Raw genomic sequence first — 20,839 nt, forward strand, 5'->3', positions numbered from 1 at the left:
GAACTTATCATTATGTGACTTTTGAGCCATCTTCACCATCTCTATCTGTGAACCACACCATCAGTCAGAGCATCTAGCATATGAGCTATAATGTATTGCAAATGAATCCTTATTATATTAGATGGTGAACAGTGATCAGACCAACTATCCCAACAGACATACTCTTTATCACTTTAATTAACGATCCTTGGCTTTGGTTTTTTGTTTTATGACTCAAAGAAACCGCGTCTGAGATCAAAGACCTGGTCGCACTGGCTCATCCTGTCATACCTACGGTTGTCATCCCAGAGACATAAAGCTTTGATGCTAGGACCCTCGCCCCCAAGGCAGCTATGCTGCACATCGGCTTGCGCAAGGGAGCAATGCCGCAGGAATCAAACCTGCCAGCGATCCTTTGGCTCTGGTTAGTGGTATGGTTTTGAACCCAAGATCCATGCTATGGGTGAACTCTTAAATGTTACCCAAATGTTCAAACCATGCATGTCATGATTTTTAGGTTAAGTATAGGGTCGCAGACTAAATTTTCATAGGCCTTTAAGGAAAGTTGTGTCCGTTGGAGATTTTATTCCATAGGGATGTAAACGGGTTGGACTCGGTTCGGATATAGCCAGATGTAAGATAATTAGATTTGGATCACATTGTGTAGAGCCTATACTGAGCCTGGGTCCATTTAGGTGTATACCCTTGTACATTTGGCATACACATAATTTCCAATACAGAACCTGGATCCGACTTGGTACACATAGTTTATACATCCAACATATACAAATAATCTGGTTGGTTCTTGTCCGACTTAATTTCAGATCCGGAGTCTGTTGTCAGAATGCTACAACCGGGTCCAAATCCATTTAATATTTGGATCTGGTTTTGCTTACTCAATCCGACTAATTAAGTGGATTCGGATTCCATTGGATACCCGAACCAGGCTGTTTGCACAGGGACAATCGTATACCCATCTCCAGCACCACACATCTTTGAGATGAACGGCCATCTCCATCCCCACCCATCTTTGAGATGAACGGTTATTATTGCACGATGCATAATAAGAGGTCTCCATTCATAAGGTGCACCCGGTAGAGGCGGCAAACCGCCGTGCAACCAACGAGTCACAAATCTTGGTATGGGAATTTTTTCCTGAGAAGGAAAAATCCCATGACAAAAGTTTCAAAAAAACAAAAAATTGTTTTTACCGAAAATATGGATGCAGCATTGATTTATTAAATTCAAAAAATAAAAAAATTGTGCAAAACATAATAAAAATGATGAAAATATTGCTAACATCACAATGAATATTGTGATAGATTGAATTTATCAAGATTTTGCCAGAAATCTTAGTGCTTGTAAACTTGTGGCCACATCACCAGAAATTAAAATTTTCACCAATATCTGTTACTGTAATACAAACCACCGGTGCATCACCGTCCATTTCAACACCATTGACAAGAAGATGTTTTTGACAAATCCATCGGCGGCCAAACCATATTTTGGCAAAACATGAAAACGGTGTTTCCATCTCAATGCAAGACTCCCAAACAGATCCCAAGTTACTATGTCAATTTGCGCAAAATGAACTCGATTTATTGCTGGAAAGACTCCCAGCTTTCCTCCAAAATAAATCCTGAAGCCCTGCTCAGCGTACAGAAACCAAGTTACTGATTATCGATGAAGATAAAGCAGACTCCCCACCACGAGAAATTAAAACCCTGCCAGTTTTAGGTGACGTGCTTCTTTATATTAAAACGTCATTAGCATCATACAAAGAATATGATGCCACCATTAGGGGTGTCAACGGGTCGGGTTTACCCATACTCGAACCATACCAAACCCTATAAGGTCAGGGTATGGTGATAAATAAGAAGACCAAATTAAGACTTAAGTTTAATACATGAAGCCGGGTATAGTTTGTGAAATTTTATACCAGACCCGGACCCAACCTGAGTTCCGATTAAGACCCACAATTTTTTAATGTAAAAACAATAAAAAGTATTATTTTACTGGGTATGGCCTGGGTCTGGTTCATGTAGTTCTTATCGGGTCCAGGTATGGTTTCTCTTATGATGGGTCTGATTAGACCTGAGTCCAGACCCAATACCATACCTGAAAATCGAAGGCAGGTCTGGTTACACCTGAGTCCAAACCAAACCCGACGCCGTCGACACTCCTAGAACCATGAGTACAACAGTCATGGATGAGTGCATACAATACAAGGAATACTTTTGATCCTCTCAGGCAGCCTGTAATTCCCTCTCAGATATAACTAAAAGGCAACTTTAAGGGGGAGATTATTCAAATGTTGTTGTTTCAGAACTACCAAAGTTTGTAATTAACATGAAGATGAACAAATTTAGTCACCGTCAAAAGAAAGATAACTGTCTTAACGTGACCGATTTGCAGCTCTTCCAAGGCCATGAACTTGTACAGACAATTTCTAATTTTAGAGAGGACAGATACTTGGGAGTTCGCAATGCAGCGTTATTATTATGACAACAATTACCAAAATTATGCAACATACGGGTTGCTAACAGTAATAAAGGACTATTTTTAATTAACTTATACAAGCAGAACAGCAACAATTACAAGAGAATGATAAATACCATTCTGAGCAGCCTATCTTTAAGCATTGCTTGTCCGATTCAATTCATCCTTAACACTGGGAATTGGGTTTCCCAGATTAAGTTGTATGCTAACTTTTGCTATATTAGGAGCCACTTTCAAAATCTCCTCTTCAGCTTCTTTAGCGATTTCCATGGCTTCCCTGTAATATACGAAAGCCAAAAAAATCATGTTTTGAAATCAACAAGAATGAAATGAAAGAAAAAGGGCTGTACTCTCTGACAAATTTCGCGAGATTTATAAAATTCTCGCGATAAATTGCCCGAAAGTTTAAAATGGCAATTTCTCACCAGATTTTCAAACCGTGACAAATATCACGATATTTACTATCGTTTTTAGCAGATATTTATCGTGAAAACCCCTGATATTTTTTTTTTAAATGTGTTTTATTTATATTTTCTTATAAAATTTATTTTTTTATATTTTAATTTATTTTTTATTGCCAAGATTTTGCCGAAAAAATGCGAGATTTATGAAAATTTTCAAAATCTTCCGAGTTTTTTACTGCCGATATTTTGCCATTTTAAACTTTTGTCACTATGGGGCCATATTGGAAATCTAGAACTTACTGGATGAACATATTTGGTGGCATGCAGACTTGCACTTGTACTAGAATCCTGCCTTGCAGTGAGTGGTATGTAATGTGCTCAACAGTCATCCTCTGAATTTAATGAAGATAATGTCCTTGAATAAATCACATCAAAGTAACATGCAAAACATAGGCATTCGCATCATATAAAATACATTTAACTACAATTGTGGGTGGATTTTGATAATGAGAAAAAGCGCAAAGCACAACAGCTTTGAGTTGCACCATCATACCCTATCACACTTGTGTCATGATTTGTTTATTAAGCTGCTGTATATTACACGCATAAGTCTCTATACAAGCTGGAACCACTAATAAACAATCATCTACTACCACTGTTAACCAAGAATCAGTCATGAATATCAGACCATTATGAAGAATGATGAAAAACAAAATATAGTACAGAATCATAAAGCATCCTCATGTGAACCAAGGTATAACTTGGCTTATCACATGCACAAGAAGAGCAAAACATGACATACATTCGTAAAGATTTTGAAAAGTGAAGGTTTGGCCATCCTATCAGATTGCATTTTTTATAACAAAGCCAAGATCAACATTGCCACAAGCCGCATGATATGAAAGGACCAAGAACAGTGAGGTTCGATCTTATTTCTCATGAGGTCACAATAAAGTTTTGTGCTCTAATTAAACAACAAAAGTATGGATCTTCATTAAAGCTACATAGGAAAAACAAATATGATGGCATTAATAGAACATAATAACATCTTTCCTCCAACTTGTCTTATGGTGCTGCAAACCGGCCCTTGTTAGATTTTAGTGAATTTCCATTTACCACATGTCATTTGCCCAGTTTCTCCAACATACAACAACTACGCCTTCATCCCAAAACAATTGGGGTCGGCGATATGAACCAAAAAAGAAAATCATTCTGGGTCCTCCACATGAATCCTTCTCCTCCAATCACTTTTATCCAATGCCATGTCCTCGGTGAGGTTCAAAGCATTCATATTCTTTCCTATCATCTTCATCCAAGTCTTCTTAGGCCTACCTCGACCTCTTTTGACTAATATATTTTTTCATTTGTCCATCCTTCTAACTGGAGCATCATTAGGCCTTCGCCGAATATGCCCAAACCACCGTAAACGATTTTCTCTCATCTTATTTTCAATGGATGCAACGCCTACCTTCTTACGCATCTCCTCATTTTGAATCTTATCTTTTATTGTATTTCCACACATCCATCGAAGCATAAGCATCTCAGCTACACTCATTTTTTGAATATGATGTCTCTTGGCAGCTCAGCATTACGTACCATATAATAAAGCGGGCCTAATTGTCGTCCTATAAAACTTTCCCTTCAACCGCAAAGGCATTCTACGATCGCACAACACTCCAGTTGCACTTTTCCATTTCATCCACCCAACCTTTATCCTATGGTTTACATCTCCATCAATTTTTCCATCATTTCGAATGATAGATCCAAAATATTTGAAACAGTCATCCACCGATATTTCTTGCTCGCCAAGCTTCACTACACTCTCATCACTACTGCGTTGCTTACTAAACCGACATTCCATATATTCTGTCTTACTCTTACTCAACGTAAAACCTCTTGCTTCCAATGTCTGTCTCCATAATTCTAACTTAGCATTAACCCCAGCTCTAGACTCATCAATCAAAACAATATCATCAACAAACAACATACACCATGACACATTTTCTTGAATTGATTTCGTAAGCTCATCCATCACTATAGCAAATAGGAAAGGGCTTAATGTAGATCCTTGATGTAACCCGACTGTTATAGGAAAATTGTTTGTCACCCCTCCACAAGTGCGGACATTGGTTACCACTCCTTCGTACATATCTTTAATTATACTAATGTACTTGAGAGAAACACCAGTTTCTCCAACATCTTCATCAAAAAAGTCAAAACCCACTTCACTATTATAGAATAGATCAAAAACCCACTTATCAACATACCAGAATCATAAATAGACCATGTCCAACATATACAAAAGATTAAAACTAGAGTAAACAAAAGAGGTTGTGTGCGTGTGTGTGTGTGTGTGTGTGTGTGTGCATGCATGTGGGGTAATATATGGTCATAGCTCCATGACCATCCAATCTGGCTAGAAATCATGGTTCGAGCTGTATGGACTCAATATGGTCTCATGGATGCTTTCAGCTTGGACTGTTTGGTAAGGATCACACCATGGATTGTGTTTTTGACATAAAATTAAAAATATGAATTTTGGAGCCATAAAATTTTCACTGTGGGCTGTTGATTTTTCAAGCCATCAAAAGACCTGCTTGCACATTGTAATCACACAATCCAAAATTCATTCCCTACTAAACAAACACTGTAGATCACACCTGTAGGGACTGATCTACCAACAAAACTGAAAAAAAAAAGCAAAAAATGGCATTTTCTACTCACAGATACGAGAAGAAAATATGCTCAGCTGAATGATATTTCAAATTAGTGTCATACCTCAGAGTATTTTTCTGAAAGCACGTTACTGACAACCTCAACATTAGTTTGTTCACTTGAAGAAGGAATATTTTGCTTATGTTCCTCTTCCTTCAAATTCTGTTGCAAGCTTGATATAGCATGAGAAACTTGTGAAAGTGCAGGATCTGTTTGAATCAGACAAACACAATAAATTAGCCTTTTGGCTGAAATGGGATGAGATGCAACACATACAAGGTCAAAAGGTGAACACCCTGTTTTAACAGGGGATCAGGAAGATGGCTGTACATCCTTTGAAATATATGATTATGAACCAAAAGAGCCAGTTAGGTTTCTAACAGTCTAAAATGCAGGATATCCTATTTAGAGACCTAAATCTTCATCTCACTCGCCAAAATACAAGTGAAAGGGCTTTTGCAAACAAAATTTGCTGTATGAGATAGTGAAAGGTTCCCTAAATATTGACATATCAGTTTCTGAAATAGCAAAACAAAGAACCACAACAGAGGATGCTAAAAAGTGGGGAAACAAAGAGTACGAAATCAATCTGATTCTATATAATTGGGAATCAATCTTTATTACAAAGGGTACATAGCTTTGAAGACGATGCTTAAACAAGTCAAGTTTATCTCTCTCAGACTCTTCTACTTCAGTGGAGATGTTTCTACTTTGTCATTTATGCCTTGCGTACAAGTCATATCCACACCAGTATGGACATTCAGAATCGACAAGTCTGTACTTTATGTGGTAACTGGCAGTATAGGAAGGGGTTCATAAAAGCAGGCCCAAGTTTATTTAACGACTAGAACCAATTTATAGATTGCTTTCAGTGACTCTTTATGTGCATTCACAAACATAAACCTCAATTGCCCATAAGCTAGAGAACCTGAAAAGATAAAAACTTGCCTATGTGAATAAAGACTTCTGCAACTTCACTGTGGGATTTCTGAAGTTGACGCCGAACATGTTCACCAATATTGTGGGCAGCACTGACACTTGAAAATGGATCAACCTGCAGCATTCCAAAATCATCATGGTAGTTAATCATGAAGTTGATGCATAAACTTAAATGAAAGCCACTAAATATTCTTATACAATCCAAACCAGTCTTATTCCAATCTTAGGATATTCATCTTACTGGATGTCCATGTCACAGGAGCTTTTCATGCACACGTATCTGAAGTTCCAAAGAAAGCCTAAGGTTCCCTTTCCATGGTGATGGGGGATTTCTTCAATTTGTCATTCGTTATTGCAAGGTTATTGTCATTTACCACATTCTTATCCAACTATTAAAGTCCAGTCAACAATCATCAATACAAGAATGATAAAAATCTTCCTGCAGTCTCATGCGCTTTTGATCTATGTATCATTAACCCCTCATCATATGCATCATCTATTGCGTCTGCTGTTAGCCTCTGATGATGCTGTCTCATGAAAGCACAATGTCTGTCACATATAAAAACATCTCTATGATAATGATCGTAGTAGCATCAGTTTCCACCATTAAAACATGCTCATATGGGATGTATGTTATAACCATATTATATAAGATCCCTAGGCTGATAATTTTCATATTACTAATTTTCTGAAATTATTTCAACATATTTCCAGAAGCCAGTACGCATAGGCTTCAACTTTCAGCATATTCAGCCCACACGAAACTATAAAAAATCCATAGATAAAGAGCTTGTCCATCTTTATGTCAACAAATTACAGAAATGTCATGGTATTCTATAAATATTGCATATAGACAATTAACAATTTTTTTTAACAAAACCACACCCTATTGTACTGTTTTCGCTATGGCAAATATTAGTCACTTACACCATATTACATACAGATACAAATAAACTATTCATCAAAGTGAGATGCTTTCAACTATCAATAGGAGAACAAGGCAAGTGTGTATATATCGACTTCTTTCACTTGTTTTATTTGCATCACTTTTGTAGTTCCCGCTCAAATAACTTTCTCAGAATGAAAGACTTCTACTCCAGATATACATTGTTAATCTAATCTGCCATAGAACACTGAAAGTGATTGTGATATCAATTGTTGGAACCTTTATTATATAAGCTCCAGGATCTTTCTTATCATTGAAGCAGAAATTTAGATTTTCTATTTTTGCAAAAGAATCTAATACCGCTGCATTACACATTTCAGTAAATTTCTGCAAAGCCTAGCGCTCCTAAACAACCACATGCTTCCAATTTTTAATGCAATCAAGTTGACAGTATGTTGAGAACACCTCCTAATAGGAGCATTAATGAGTGAATCCCTTAGTATTATAGCACTAGAAGTTCATCCACTGAAGAAAAAAACTGAAGAGTATACTGTATACCTCTATGTGCACGTCAAGATAAAGAGATGAACCAGCCCTTCTTCCTCTCAAATGGTGGCAGCCCTGCACCAAATGAAAGGTCCAAATATCAAAAACAGATAATAATAAATGCATTGAAATAGCCAGTGGTATGTTAAATTGTATTGTACTTCCTACATATATCTACATATATAGAAAGAGAGACACATATACATATATATATATATATATGTCTACGTCTCTCTCTCTCTCTCTCTCTCTCTCTCTCTCTCTCTCTCTCTCTCTCTCTCTATATATATATATATATATATATATATATATATATATATATATATATATATTGTAATACCCACTAGGGGTAAAGTAGTCTTTTCCATGTAATACGCATATTCCCTTTGGAATATGTTTTTCTTTTTTCTTTTCTTATTTTCCCATTTCTTTTTTCCTTTTTTCTTTTTCATTATTGGAGGGGTCCCACCATAAAGTCGTTGGACCCCTCCAACGGTCATAAATATGACCCTTGGAGGGGCTCCAACGACTCTATGGGAGCCCCTCCTTGGGTTCCATTTTGTGTATAAATAAAGGGGCATGCCCCATTGTATTGTTAAGCTTCTTGGAAGCTATTCTCAATAGAAGATCTATATTTTTTTACCTCTCTCTCTCTCACTTTGTGTTTTTTGCCACTTAGTGGCTTGTTGTATTTTTGCCCATTAATGGCTCTTTGCTTGAGTGCTTGTGCATTTGATAGTCACTTTGTGACTCTTTTATATTTCATGACATGGTATCAGAGCCTCGGTTGTGAAAGCTCTTTATTTTGTTATCATCTTACTTTTTTGTTGCTCTTTATCACCCTTCTCCGCAATGGACGATAAAGACTCAAAGATTGATCTTTCATTCACGTTGAATGGAACAAATTATAGGATGTGGGGGCGGCCGCCATAGAAAATAATCTCAAAGGTAAAAAACTTTGGGGTTATGTGTGTGGAACCATTCCGGAACCACAACTAAAGCTTACAAAGAAGGAGGAAAATGAAGAGAAGGCCTTAAACGAAGAAGAGAAGGCCAAAGCTATTCAAAAGTACTAATCTAAAATGGAAAATTGGGAGAGTGAGCATGTCAAGATATTGGTATGGTTCATGAATAACGTGAAGCTCAAAATATGCGCCAATCTTACAAAATTCAAAAAAGCAAACGAAGCTTGGTTTTTCATGAAAGGTATGTATATTCAACGAGACCTTGCTAGACATTTCTTCTTGCAAGAAAAAATAAGAGAAACTAAGCAAGGAGATATGAGTATTAGAGACTACTATAGTGCTCTATCATCTTTATGGGATGAAATCGCCCTTCTCAAACCTCAATGGAAAGGAAGTGTCATTACCATGAGGCAAGAGCAAATGGAAAGAGAGAGATTCTTTCAATTTATTCATGGGTTTCGTCCCGAATTTAAACAATTAAAAGGGTCTCTTCTTCATAGGGCTTCTATCCCTCTTAGTGAAATATTAGCCAATTTATGCCAAGAAGAAACTCGTTTGGCCTTAAAAAAAGATATTTATGAAGTACATGCGGTGTCAAGACCGGAAAACAATGTGAGGACTTATAAATCACCTCACTTTTGAAAAAATAATAATGGTGGTGGAAGAAAGATTATTTGCCACCATTGCAATGAACCGGGTCATGTTCGACCAGATTGTCCTAAGCTAAAAAGAAAGGTGGCTTCCGTTTGAGAAACTTCAAGCAACTCAAATGAAGAATAAAAAAAGATGAAGACATAAAAGACTCTATTACACAACTTACCAAAGCTCTCCAACAATTTATGAGAACCAACTCCTCCACACCTTTCACCTCCGGTGCCACAATCTCATCAATTTCAGGTATGTCCTCTTGGATTATTGACTCGGGTGCCTCTTTCCATATAACTCCAAATGTATCTCTTTTATCAAAACCAAGTCTCAATACTTTTAAATCTTTTGTTTCCACCGCTGATGAAATTGTATGTTGAAGGAATAGGAAATCTTGAGAAAGTTTATGGCCAAAACAAAGAGTTTTATGTTCTAAAAATAAGAATTATTTCAAAACTTAATTTAAATCTTTTTTTAATTTCTCAAATCACTGATTTTGGATATAGTGTCTCTTTTTCACCAACCCATTGCTATATGCAGGATCTCCGGTCCGAGAAGTGGATTGGGCAAGGCCATAGAAGAGGAGACCTATATTACATGGATTTTTTGTCTTTGCCGTCCAAATCTTTTTGTAATCATGTTCAATCCAAAGATGTTGAGACTTGGCACAAGAGGATTTGTCATCCTAGTATTTTCAAGTTGTATCTCTTTTCATTCTTGAAAAAAAATTGTAATGAAAAATCATTTACTTGCAATGATTGTATCATTGGAAAAATACACTCGCTTCCGTATTCACATAGTAATTTTTTTTTCAAAAGACCATTTGAACTAGTGCATTCTGATGTATGGAGACTGACACCCATCATATTCAAAGGAGGTTATTCATATTATGTTATCTTTATTGATGACTTTACTAGATACATATGAGTGTATTTTATTAAAAATAAATCAGATGTTTTCTCTAACTTTAAAGAATTTCATGTTCTCATTCAAAATCAATTTCAAAGCAATATAGTTATTTTTAGATCTGATTCCAGAGAGGAACATATGTCAAAAGAATTTCAAAACTATCTCAAACTAAATGGAATTATACATCAAAGGTCTTGTCCAAAAATCCCTCAACAAAACGGTCTTGCCGAGAGAAAGCATAGACATCTCATTGAAACAACAAGGACTCTTCTTGTTTCAAAAGGTGTTCCAAAAAAAATTTGGGCCGAAGCCATTCTTACCACAACTTATATCATAAATTGAATGCCTTCTTCGTCTCTTAAAAATATTTCTCCTTTCAAAAAATTGTTCAAAATATCTTCGGATTTTAAGAGACTAAGAATTTTTTGTTGTAAGTGTTATGTTCTTTTTTAAGGACAAGATAAACTATCACCAAAAGCTCATGAATGTACTTGTATTGGCTATGGTGAGAATAAAAAAGGTTATAGGTGTTATGATATACAAAACAATAAACTCTATGTCTCTAGAAATGTAACTTGAAATGTAACCTTTCTTGAAGAACAAAATGGTTTTGAAATTCAAAAGTTTAAAGAGGAAGTTGATTACTCTTTTCTATTTGAATTTAGTACCTAGAACTAAGTCTAACAATGATTTAATTTGTGATGACAATCAAATTGATGATTTGTCTCCCATAATTGATGATTCTAAAAATGAGAATCCTAATGACATTCATGTTTATACTCGGCATAAGGAAAATGAACATCAAAATGCTTTTGATAGATACTCTCAAGATCTCTCCTTAGAAGATCAAGTTGAAGAAACCCAAGTTAGTGTTAAAATATATGTATCAATACATATATATATATACATATATATGTATTTCTTCAAATACACCATAATACCTTATAGGGGTATTATGGTCATTTCACACAGTACCCAATAGGGATACTTGTTTTTCTTCTCTTTTTAGTTTTTGTATTTATTTTATTTATTTATTTTATTTTTTCTTTTTTAGCCACTTAAGGGGCCCCACCATAGAGTCGTTGGGGGCTCCCAACGACTCCATGGGAGCCCCCTTTTTGGCCCTCCTTTTGAGGCCATGCGGCCTCCCTTCCTCTCATTTCTCTTTGTATAAATAGGGGTGAACCCCTTGTATTTTCTTCATGCTTGAGAGTTCTCTTCTCTCTCTCTTTATCAATAAAGAGGCTTTTATATTTTTTGCCTTTCTAAGGTTTGTGTATGTGTTGTCCCTTAGTGGACTTGGCTATTGTCTCTTTTGGTTGTCCATTGTAGGACATTACAAGTGCTTATAGCACTCTTTATATTTTCGCATATCTCATTACATGGTATCAAAGCCATCCGATTCTTCTAAGGTGAAATCTTGTCTCTCTCGCCACTTCTTTTACATATTCTCTTATTGAAGTAATGAAGACCAAGATCGACCTATCATTCAAGCTCAATGAAAAAAATTACATGATATGGGCATCCACAATGAAAAATAGTCTCAAAGGAAAGAAACTTTGGGGTTATGTAATGGGGATCGTTCTGGAACCTCAACTTAAGCTCACAAAGATGGAATGAGGTCAAGAAAAAGCTCTTGAGGGAGATGCTCGCCTCAAAGCAATAGAAGACCATCAACGTCAAGTGGAAGATTGGGAAAGCAACCATGCAAAAATCTTAGCATGGTTTATGAATAATATTGAACTTAAGGTATGTGCAAATATTGCAAAATTTCGCCGAACCAATGAAGCTTGGTTTTTCATGAAGGGTATGTATACCCAAAAAATCTTACAAGAGCCTATTTCTTGCAAGAGAAAGTTAGAACTACAAAACAAGGTGATATGAGCATCCAAGATTACTATAGTGCTCTAAACCCTTTGTGGGATGAATTGGCTCTTTTAGAGCCTAAATGGCTGGCTATGGAGGATGTTGAGCTTAAACAAAAACAAATGAAACAAGATAGATTGTTTCAATTTTTATTTGGGCTTCGTCCCGAATTTGAACAAGTGAGATCATCACTCCTTCATAGATCCACTCTTCCTCCATTAGAGGATGTCATTGCCGAAATTACTCAATAAGAGACTCGGCATGGCATGAGTAAAAGCATGGATGATGTTCTTGCTGTTTCTAAACCCGACAATCATGTTAAAACATACAAGCCACCTCATTTTGGAAAACAAAGGAATGGTGGAAGAAAGATGATTATATGTCATCATTGTTATGAGCTGGGACATATCAAACCCGCATGCCCAAAATTAAATTGAACTTTCAAGCCTAAGGTGGCTTCCGTTGAAGAATCCTCCACTAAAGAAGATGAAGGCAAAAACGGGGATCTCAAAGACACTCTTGATCAAATATCCATAGCTCTCCAACAAATCTTAAAGGCTACTTCCTCCACCTCCGGTGTCGCCATTGCCTCTTCATCACCTCCCGGTACGTATTCTTGGATTTTAGATTCTGGAGCTTCTTTTCACATGACTCTCCATGAAAATGCTTTAACCAACGTATGCACCAATTCAAAAACATCTTGTGTCTCTACGGCTGATGGAACCTTTCTCAAAATAAATGGCATTGGAACTCTAGATCATAAAAATTTTTAAAACTTTTTTGTTCCAAAAGTAAGAATAGTTCCTAAACTAAATCTCAACCTTTTTTTGTTTCCCAAATTGCCGACCATAGATGTGAAATATCTTTCTCATCTCAAGGGTGTTTTGTGCAGGATCTTCAGTCCGGAAAGCGGATTGGGCAAGGCCATAGAAAGGGAGATCTTTACTACATGGATCACTTGACACTCCCTACAAAATCTTTTTGTATTTATGTCCAAGATCAAAGTATTGAAACTTGGCATAAAAGACTTGGACATCCAAGTTATCCTAAAATGTATTTTTTTCCTTTTGGAAACAAGTTTTGTAAAGAAAAAGATATCAAATGCAAAGATTGTATTTTTGGAAAAATGAAGTCTATTTCATTTTCTACAAGAACCTTTATTTCAACTAGACCCTTTGAATTGGTGTATTCAGATGTGTGGGGACCATCTCCGGTTCTATCTAAAAGTGGTTATTCATATTATGTGACCTTTATTGATGATTATACTAGATATGTATGGATTTATTTTCTTTAACCTTAAATCGGAAGTCTATATTTTTTAAAGAATTTTGTGCAAAAATTAAAAATCAATTTCAAAGTCACATATCCATTCTTAGATCCGACTCCGGAGGAGAATACCTATCAAGTGAATTTCAAACATATTTAAAACAACATGGCATTTGTCATCAAAGATCATGTCAAAAAACTCCATAACAAAACGGTCTAGAGGAAAGAAAACATAGGCATATCCTAGAAACCACTAGATCATTACTTATTTCTAAAAATATTCCTAAAAATTTTTGGGCCGAAGCCGTGTTAAACCACCACTTAATCAATCGAATGTCATCCTCAAAATTAAATAATATCTCTCCTTGTGAAAAGCTCTTTAAAATCTCACATGATTTCAATCGTCTTCGTATTTTTGGATGTAAATGCTTTGTTCTTTTACATAAAAGAGATAAATTATCACCAAAGGCAATTGAATGTGTATTCTTGGGATATGGTGAAAATCAAAAGGGCTATTGATGTTTTAATTATAAAAACAATAAGTTATATGTCTCAAAAGATGTGACATTTTTAGAAGATGAAATCAGATTTAAAATATTAGACAAACAAAATGAAATTGAATATATGTTTTTAAATGATCTTTTAGAAGATACAAATGATGAATCTTTAGGTCATTCGAAAATATTAGAAGACACACATAATATTGAAATATCACCAACTAATGGTGACAATCTACATGTTTACACCCGGCATGAGCAAGAGAAACCTATTAGTGCTTTAGAAAAAATCTTGCGGCTTAATGAACCTTTAGAAGAAACTTCCCTTAGGCGCTCCTCTGGAGAATCAATTTCACCTAATAGGTTTGTTTCATATGAATCCATCTCACCAAATTATAGAGCTTGTCTAATAGCCTTACATTCATATTATGAGCCTTCTCATTATAATCAAGCAAAAAATATATCACATTGGATTGAAGCAATGATGGTAGAACTAGATGTCGTAAAGAAGGCTAAAACTTGAGAATTAGTTCAACTTCCTCCAAATAAAAAAGCTATTGGATGTCGTTGGGTTTACAAAGTAAAGACAAAAAGTGATGGTTCCTTATAACGATATAAAGCAAGATTAGTAGCTAAGGGATACTCACAAGAATACGACATTGATTATGAGGAGACCTTTGCTCCTGTTGCTCAAATGACTAGTGTTCGAACCCTAATTGTTGTGGCATCATCTAAGAAATGACCTATATTTCAACTAGATGTTCAAAATGTTTTTCTTAATGGTCAACTAAATGAAGAAGTATATATGGACCCTCCACCGGGAACTAAATGAAGAAGTATATATGGACCCTCCGTCGGGAATTACTCTTGAACACGGTCAAACCCTTAAATTATTAAAAGTTTTATATGGTCTTAAACAAGCTCCTAAGGCTTGGTATGATAGATTTAGTGCTATAATGATTAAGTTGGGATTTCGTTATTGTTATACTGACACTGCTCTCTTTGTTAAAAGTGCAAGTATAGTATTGTTATTCTTTACTTTATGTTGATGATATGATCATCGCAGGCAATGATAAAAGTTATATTATTGATGTTAAAAATATGTTAAAAGATAACTTTGATATGTCTGATTTAGGTTTTCTCAGATATTTTCTTAGCATTGAAGTTGCATACTCTCCCCGAAGGTATATATTATCACAGATGAAGCTTGCTGCAGATATATGTTCTAAATCTGGAATTTCTGATGACAAAAATGTGGAGACTCCAGAGGTTATCAACGCTAAACTACGGTTGAAGGATGGGGTTCTACTGGATGATCCTACACCCTACATACAACTCATTGGATCTCTCACTTATCTGACCATCATCGGGCCAGACATTGCTCACGTTGTTCACTTTGCCAGCCAATTCCAACATGCTCCTACAACTGTGCATATGAGTGTCGTGCTTCGAATTATTCGCTATATCAAAAACACTCTAACTAAATGGTTATTTTTATCCTCACTCTCTCCATTAAATTTGCTTGCCTATAATGATGTTGACTGGAGAGGAAACCCAAATGATAGAATGGCAACTACTGGTTTCTGTGTCTTTTTTGAAGATTCGCTAATTGCTTGAAGATGCAAGAAAGAGCAGAAAGTCTCATTATCATCTACTGAGGCTGAATATCGGGCTATGACAACTACTACAATGGAACTTGTGTGGCTTCAAAGTCTTCTTCAAGATATGAGAGTTGAAATTTCCGGTGCCTCGAAGCTTTGTTGTGACAACAAAAGTGTCATCTACATTGCCAGCAATCACACCTTCCATGAGCGGACCAAACATATAGAAATGGACTGTCACTATGTTCGTGATGAGTATCTCTATGGGACAGTTACACTGCCATATGTCACATCCGAATATCAGCTCGCAGACTTTTTTACTAAAGCACTTCTTGCTCCACGCTTCTTGTTTCTCCTTGGCAAACTTTCGTTTATCTCCTCATAAAGTTTGAGGGGGTGTTAAAATATATGTATCAATACATATATATATATATATATATATATATATATATATATATATATATCTTCAAAAACACCATAATACCCAATGGGGGTATTATGGTCATTTCACACAGTACCCGATAGGGGTACTTGTTTTTCTTCTCCTTTTATTTTTTGTATTTATTTTCTTTCTTTTTTAGCCACTTAAGGGGCCCCACCATAGAGTCGTTAGGGCCCCCAATGGTCACAATTGTGACCGTTGGGGGCTCCCAACGACTCCATGGGAGCCCCCTTTTTGGCCCTTCTTTTGAGGCCATGCGGCCTCCCTTCCTCTCATTTCTCTTTGTATAAATAAGGGTGAACCCCTTGTATTTTCTACATGCTTGAGAGCTCTCTCTCTCTCTTTATCAATAAAGAGGTTTTTATATTTTTTGCCTTTCTCAAGGCTCGTGTATGTGTTGTCCCTTAGCGGACTTGGCTATTGTCTCTTTTAGTTGTCCATTATAGGACAATACAAGTGCTTATAGCACTCTTTATATTTTTGCATATCTCATTACAGTTAGGCGATCCTCTAGAAATAGTAGACCTAAAAAATTTGTATCATATGACTCATTCTCTCCGACATATAGAACTTGTTTAATGATGATACATTCCTATGATATGTAATGAGATATTGCAGAAATATAAAGAGTGCTTATAAGCACTTACAACAATGAATAAAAGAGACAATATCACAAGTCCACTAAGGGACAATACAAGCACAAGCCTTTAAGAAGGCAATAATATAAAAAGCCTCTTATTGAAAAAGAGAGAGCTCTCAAGAATGCTAACATACAAGGGGTTCACCCCTATTTATACAAGAGGGAGTGGAAGGAAAAGGAAGGCCAAGGGCCTCAAAAGAAGTGCCCAAAAGGGGGCTCCCATGGAGTCGTTGGGAGCCCCCAACGGTCACATTTGTGACTGTTGGGGGCTCCAACGACTCTATGGTTGAAGCCCCTTTTGGTTCCTAAAAAATACAAAAAATAAAATAAAAAAAAATAAAAAACTAAAATTACATTTTATCAAAAAACAAAAATAGTTGCTTTCTAAAACAACTATGTGAAATTACAAAAATACCCCTATCGGGTATTGATGTAATATATATATATATATATAAATCAATATATATATATGGAGTACATTTTAACACCCCCCTCAAACTTTACAGGGAAATGACGGAAAGTTTGCCAAGGAGAAACATAAAGCAGGGAGCCGAAAGAGCTTTAGTAAAGAAGTCCGCCAACTGATATTCTGAAGTGACATACGGTAGAGCAATTGTTCCTCGTAAGTATTCGTCACGAACATAGTGGCAATCCATTTCGATATGTTTGGTACGCTCATGGAAGGTATGATTGCTTGCAATATAGATGGCACTCTTGTTGTCGCAACATAGTTTTGAAGCTTCGGTAATATCAACCCCCATGTCTTTAAACAAACTGCGAAGCCATACAAGTTTCATTGTTGTGGTTGCCATAGCCTGATACTCAGCTTCAGTAGATGATAGTGAAACTTTCTGCTGTTTTTTGCATCGCCAGACAATCAAGGAGTTCCCTAAAAATACACAAAAACCAGTAGTTGAGACTCGATCATTAGGATTATCTCCCCAATCTGCATCAGTATAAGCAAGAAGATTCAAGAAAGAAGAGGATGATAGAAATAGCCCTTTATTGATGGTGTTCCGAATATAACGAATGATCCGGAGAACAACACTCATGTGCATCGTTGTAGGAGCATGCTAAAATTGACTAACTGAGTGAACCGCATGGGTGATATCCGGTCTGGTGATGGTTAAGTAAGTGAGAGATCCAATGAGTTGTCTGTAGGGTGTGGAATCTTCCAGAAGAACCCCATCCTCCAACCATAATTTGGCATTAATAACCTCGGGAGTCTCAACTTTTTTATCATCAGAAATGCCAGACTTGGAATATATATCTGTAGCAAGCTTCATCTGTGACAAAATATAGCCTCGAGAAGAATATGCAACTTCAATTCCAAGAAAGTATCTAAGAAAACCTAAATCAGACATATCAAAATTATTTTTTAACATATTTTTAACATCAACAATACTATTTTGATCATTCTCAGTGATAATCATATCATCAACATAAAGTAACAACATAACGATACTAGTACCTCATTTTTAACAAAAAGAGCAGTGTCAGTATAACAAGAGTGAAATCCTAATTTTATCATGATATCACTGAAACGATCATACCAAGCCTTAGGGGCTTCTTTGAGGCCATACAATGCTTTTAAAAGCCGAAGAGTTTGACCTTGCTCAATATTAATTCCGGGTGGTGGATCCATGTGAACTTCTTCACTTAAACTTCCATTTAAAAAAGCATTTTTTACATCAAGTTGATAAATAGGTCATTTTTGGTTGATGCGACAGCTATTAAAGTCCTGACACTGGTCATTCGAGCTACGGGAGCGAATGTTTCTTCATAATCAATTTCATATTCTTATGAGTATCACTTAGCAACTAACCTAGCTTTATATCGTTCTAAAGATCCATCACTTTTAGTTTTGACTTTGAAGACCCAGCGACACCCAATAGGTTTTTTGTGTGGGGGTAGATTAACTATTTCCCAAGTATTAGCCTTTTTTTAGTGCATTTAGTTCAACTTGCATTGCTTCAACCCAATGTGGTATAGATTTAGCTTGATTATAATGAGCGGGTTCAAAATAAGAATGTAGGGTTATTAGAAATGCTCGATAGTTGGGCGTCAAGGAATCATAGGATACAAACCTATTTGGGGGTATTGATATTCTAGAAGAATGTCTAACTTGTGGTTCCTCAGAAGATTCAGAAATTTGAGAGTATTTTTCAAGGGCACTAATAGGGTTTTCTTGATTTCTTCTTGAGTAAACATTTATATTTGCATTATTATCATTTGAGGGTATTATATCACGATTGGACGCCTCACATGTATCTTCTATGCTTTCAAGAGAATCATTTTGTATGTCATCAATAAGATCATATAAAAATATGTAATCAATTTCATTTGTTTCTTCTATTTTTTCAAAACCATTCTCTTCTTCTAGAAATGCTACATCTTTCGAAACATATAGTTTATCATTTTAAAAATCGTAACATCTATACCCTTTTTTATTTTCACCATATCCTAGAAAAACACATTCAATTGCTTTCGGAGACAACTTATCTCTTTTATGCAATAGGACAAAGCATTTGCAACCAAAATACGAAGACGATTGAAATCGGGTGAAAATTTAAAGAGCTTTTTATAAGGAGAAGCATTTTTTAACTTAGAAGAGGGCATTCTATTGATTAGATAAGTTGCGGTTAGAACAACTCAGAAAATTTAAAGACTCGTCTTGTAGCTAAAGGGTACAGTCAAGAATATGGGATTGACTATGAAGAGACATTTGCTCCAGTAGCTCGTATGGTTACTGTCAGATGTCTTATCACCATTGCTTCAATTCAGAAATGGAATATTTACCAAATGGATGTCAAAAATGCTTTTTTAAATGAAGATCTTAATGAAGAAGTTTACATGGATGCTCCACCTAGTATGGAAATCCCTAAAAATAAAGTTCTTCGTCTTCGTAAAGCTCTTTATGGACTGAAACAAGCACCCAAGGCTTGACACGATAGGTTTAACAATGTAATGACTGAAAATGGTTTCACTTCATGCTATACTGACACTGCATTGTTTGTTAAGAAATCTGATGCAAGGATTGTTATATTATTGTTATATGTTGATGATATGTTAATAACAGGTGATGATATCAAAGGAATCAAGAGCATTAAATCTATTTTGACTTCAAGATTTGAAATGTCAGACTTAGGATTTCTGACATATTTTTTGGGAATTGAGGTTGCCTATTCTCAGAGAGGCTATTTTTTGTCTCAAACTAAACTTGCTTGTGAGATTCTTGATAGATCAGGAATCACAGATGGCAAGGTTTGCGAAACTCCTGAAATAGTAGGTTCAAAGATGAAGATTGATGATGGGATTCTCCTAAAAGATCACACACCTTACCGGCAACTGGTTGGATCCCTAACGTATCTCAGCATTACCAGGCCTGATATTTCTTATGCAGTATATGTTGCTAGTCAATTTCAACATGCACCTACTACAGTCCATATGAGCGTCATCCTTCGTATCATCAGATACATAAAGGGTACAGTAAACAAGAGAGTATTTCTATCTTCTACGTCTGAATTAAGTTTAATTGCTTATACTGACTCTGATTGGGGAGGTGACACAAATAACCGTCACTCCACCACTGGTTTCTGTATTTTTTTAAGTGAATCATTAATCTCTTGGAGATGCAAGAAGCAGCAAAAAGTATCGCTTTCATCCACCGAAGTTGAGTATAGAGCCATGGCATCTACTACCATGGAGATTGTTTGGATTCGCAACTTGTTGGAAGATATGAATATTCAAGTTCAAGGGCCCACAAAATTATGTTGTGATAATAAAAGTGCAATCTACATTGCCAAAAATCACATATTTCATGAGCGCACGAAGCATATCGAGATGGACTGCCACTATGTTCGTGAAGAATATTTAAGAAAAATCATTGACCTTCCTTAGGTTACATCAGAATATCAACTGGCAGACTTCTTCACCAAGGCGATGTGTTCTCCAAGATTTAACTTCCTTCTTGGTAAACTTTCGGTCGTGACACCCTAAGTTTGAGGGGGAGTGTTAAAATATTATGTTTCTTTTAACTG

The 20,839-nt window shown here is 36.0% G+C and overlaps 1 protein-coding gene across 1 annotated transcript in view; it reads right to left on the bottom strand.

The window, feature by feature from the left end:
* Positions 1 to 2,451: 2,451 nt before the first annotated feature.
* LOC149846196 (Cation efflux family protein) overlaps positions 2,452 to 20,839 on the bottom strand; it is a 40,194-nt gene continuing 21,806 nt past the window's right edge. The window contains exons 8-12 of the mRNA XM_089996238.1: positions 7,981 to 8,043; positions 6,546 to 6,651; positions 5,661 to 5,806; positions 3,183 to 3,274; positions 2,452 to 2,755 (exon numbers count right to left, since the gene is read on the bottom strand). Of these exons, the coding sequence (XP_089852364.1) occupies positions 2,614 to 2,755; positions 3,183 to 3,274; positions 5,661 to 5,806; positions 6,546 to 6,651; positions 7,981 to 8,043 (549 nt within the window). The 3' untranslated portion in view covers positions 2,452 to 2,613. The remainder of the gene's footprint in view (positions 2,756 to 3,182; positions 3,275 to 5,660; positions 5,807 to 6,545; positions 6,652 to 7,980; positions 8,044 to 20,839) is intronic.

Source organism: Nuphar pumila, chromosome 2 (assembly GCF_984573655.1).
Source record: "Nuphar pumila chromosome 2, dmNupPumi1.hap1.1, whole genome shotgun sequence".
Classification (NCBI taxonomy): domain Eukaryota; kingdom Viridiplantae; phylum Streptophyta; class Magnoliopsida; order Nymphaeales; family Nymphaeaceae; genus Nuphar; species Nuphar pumila.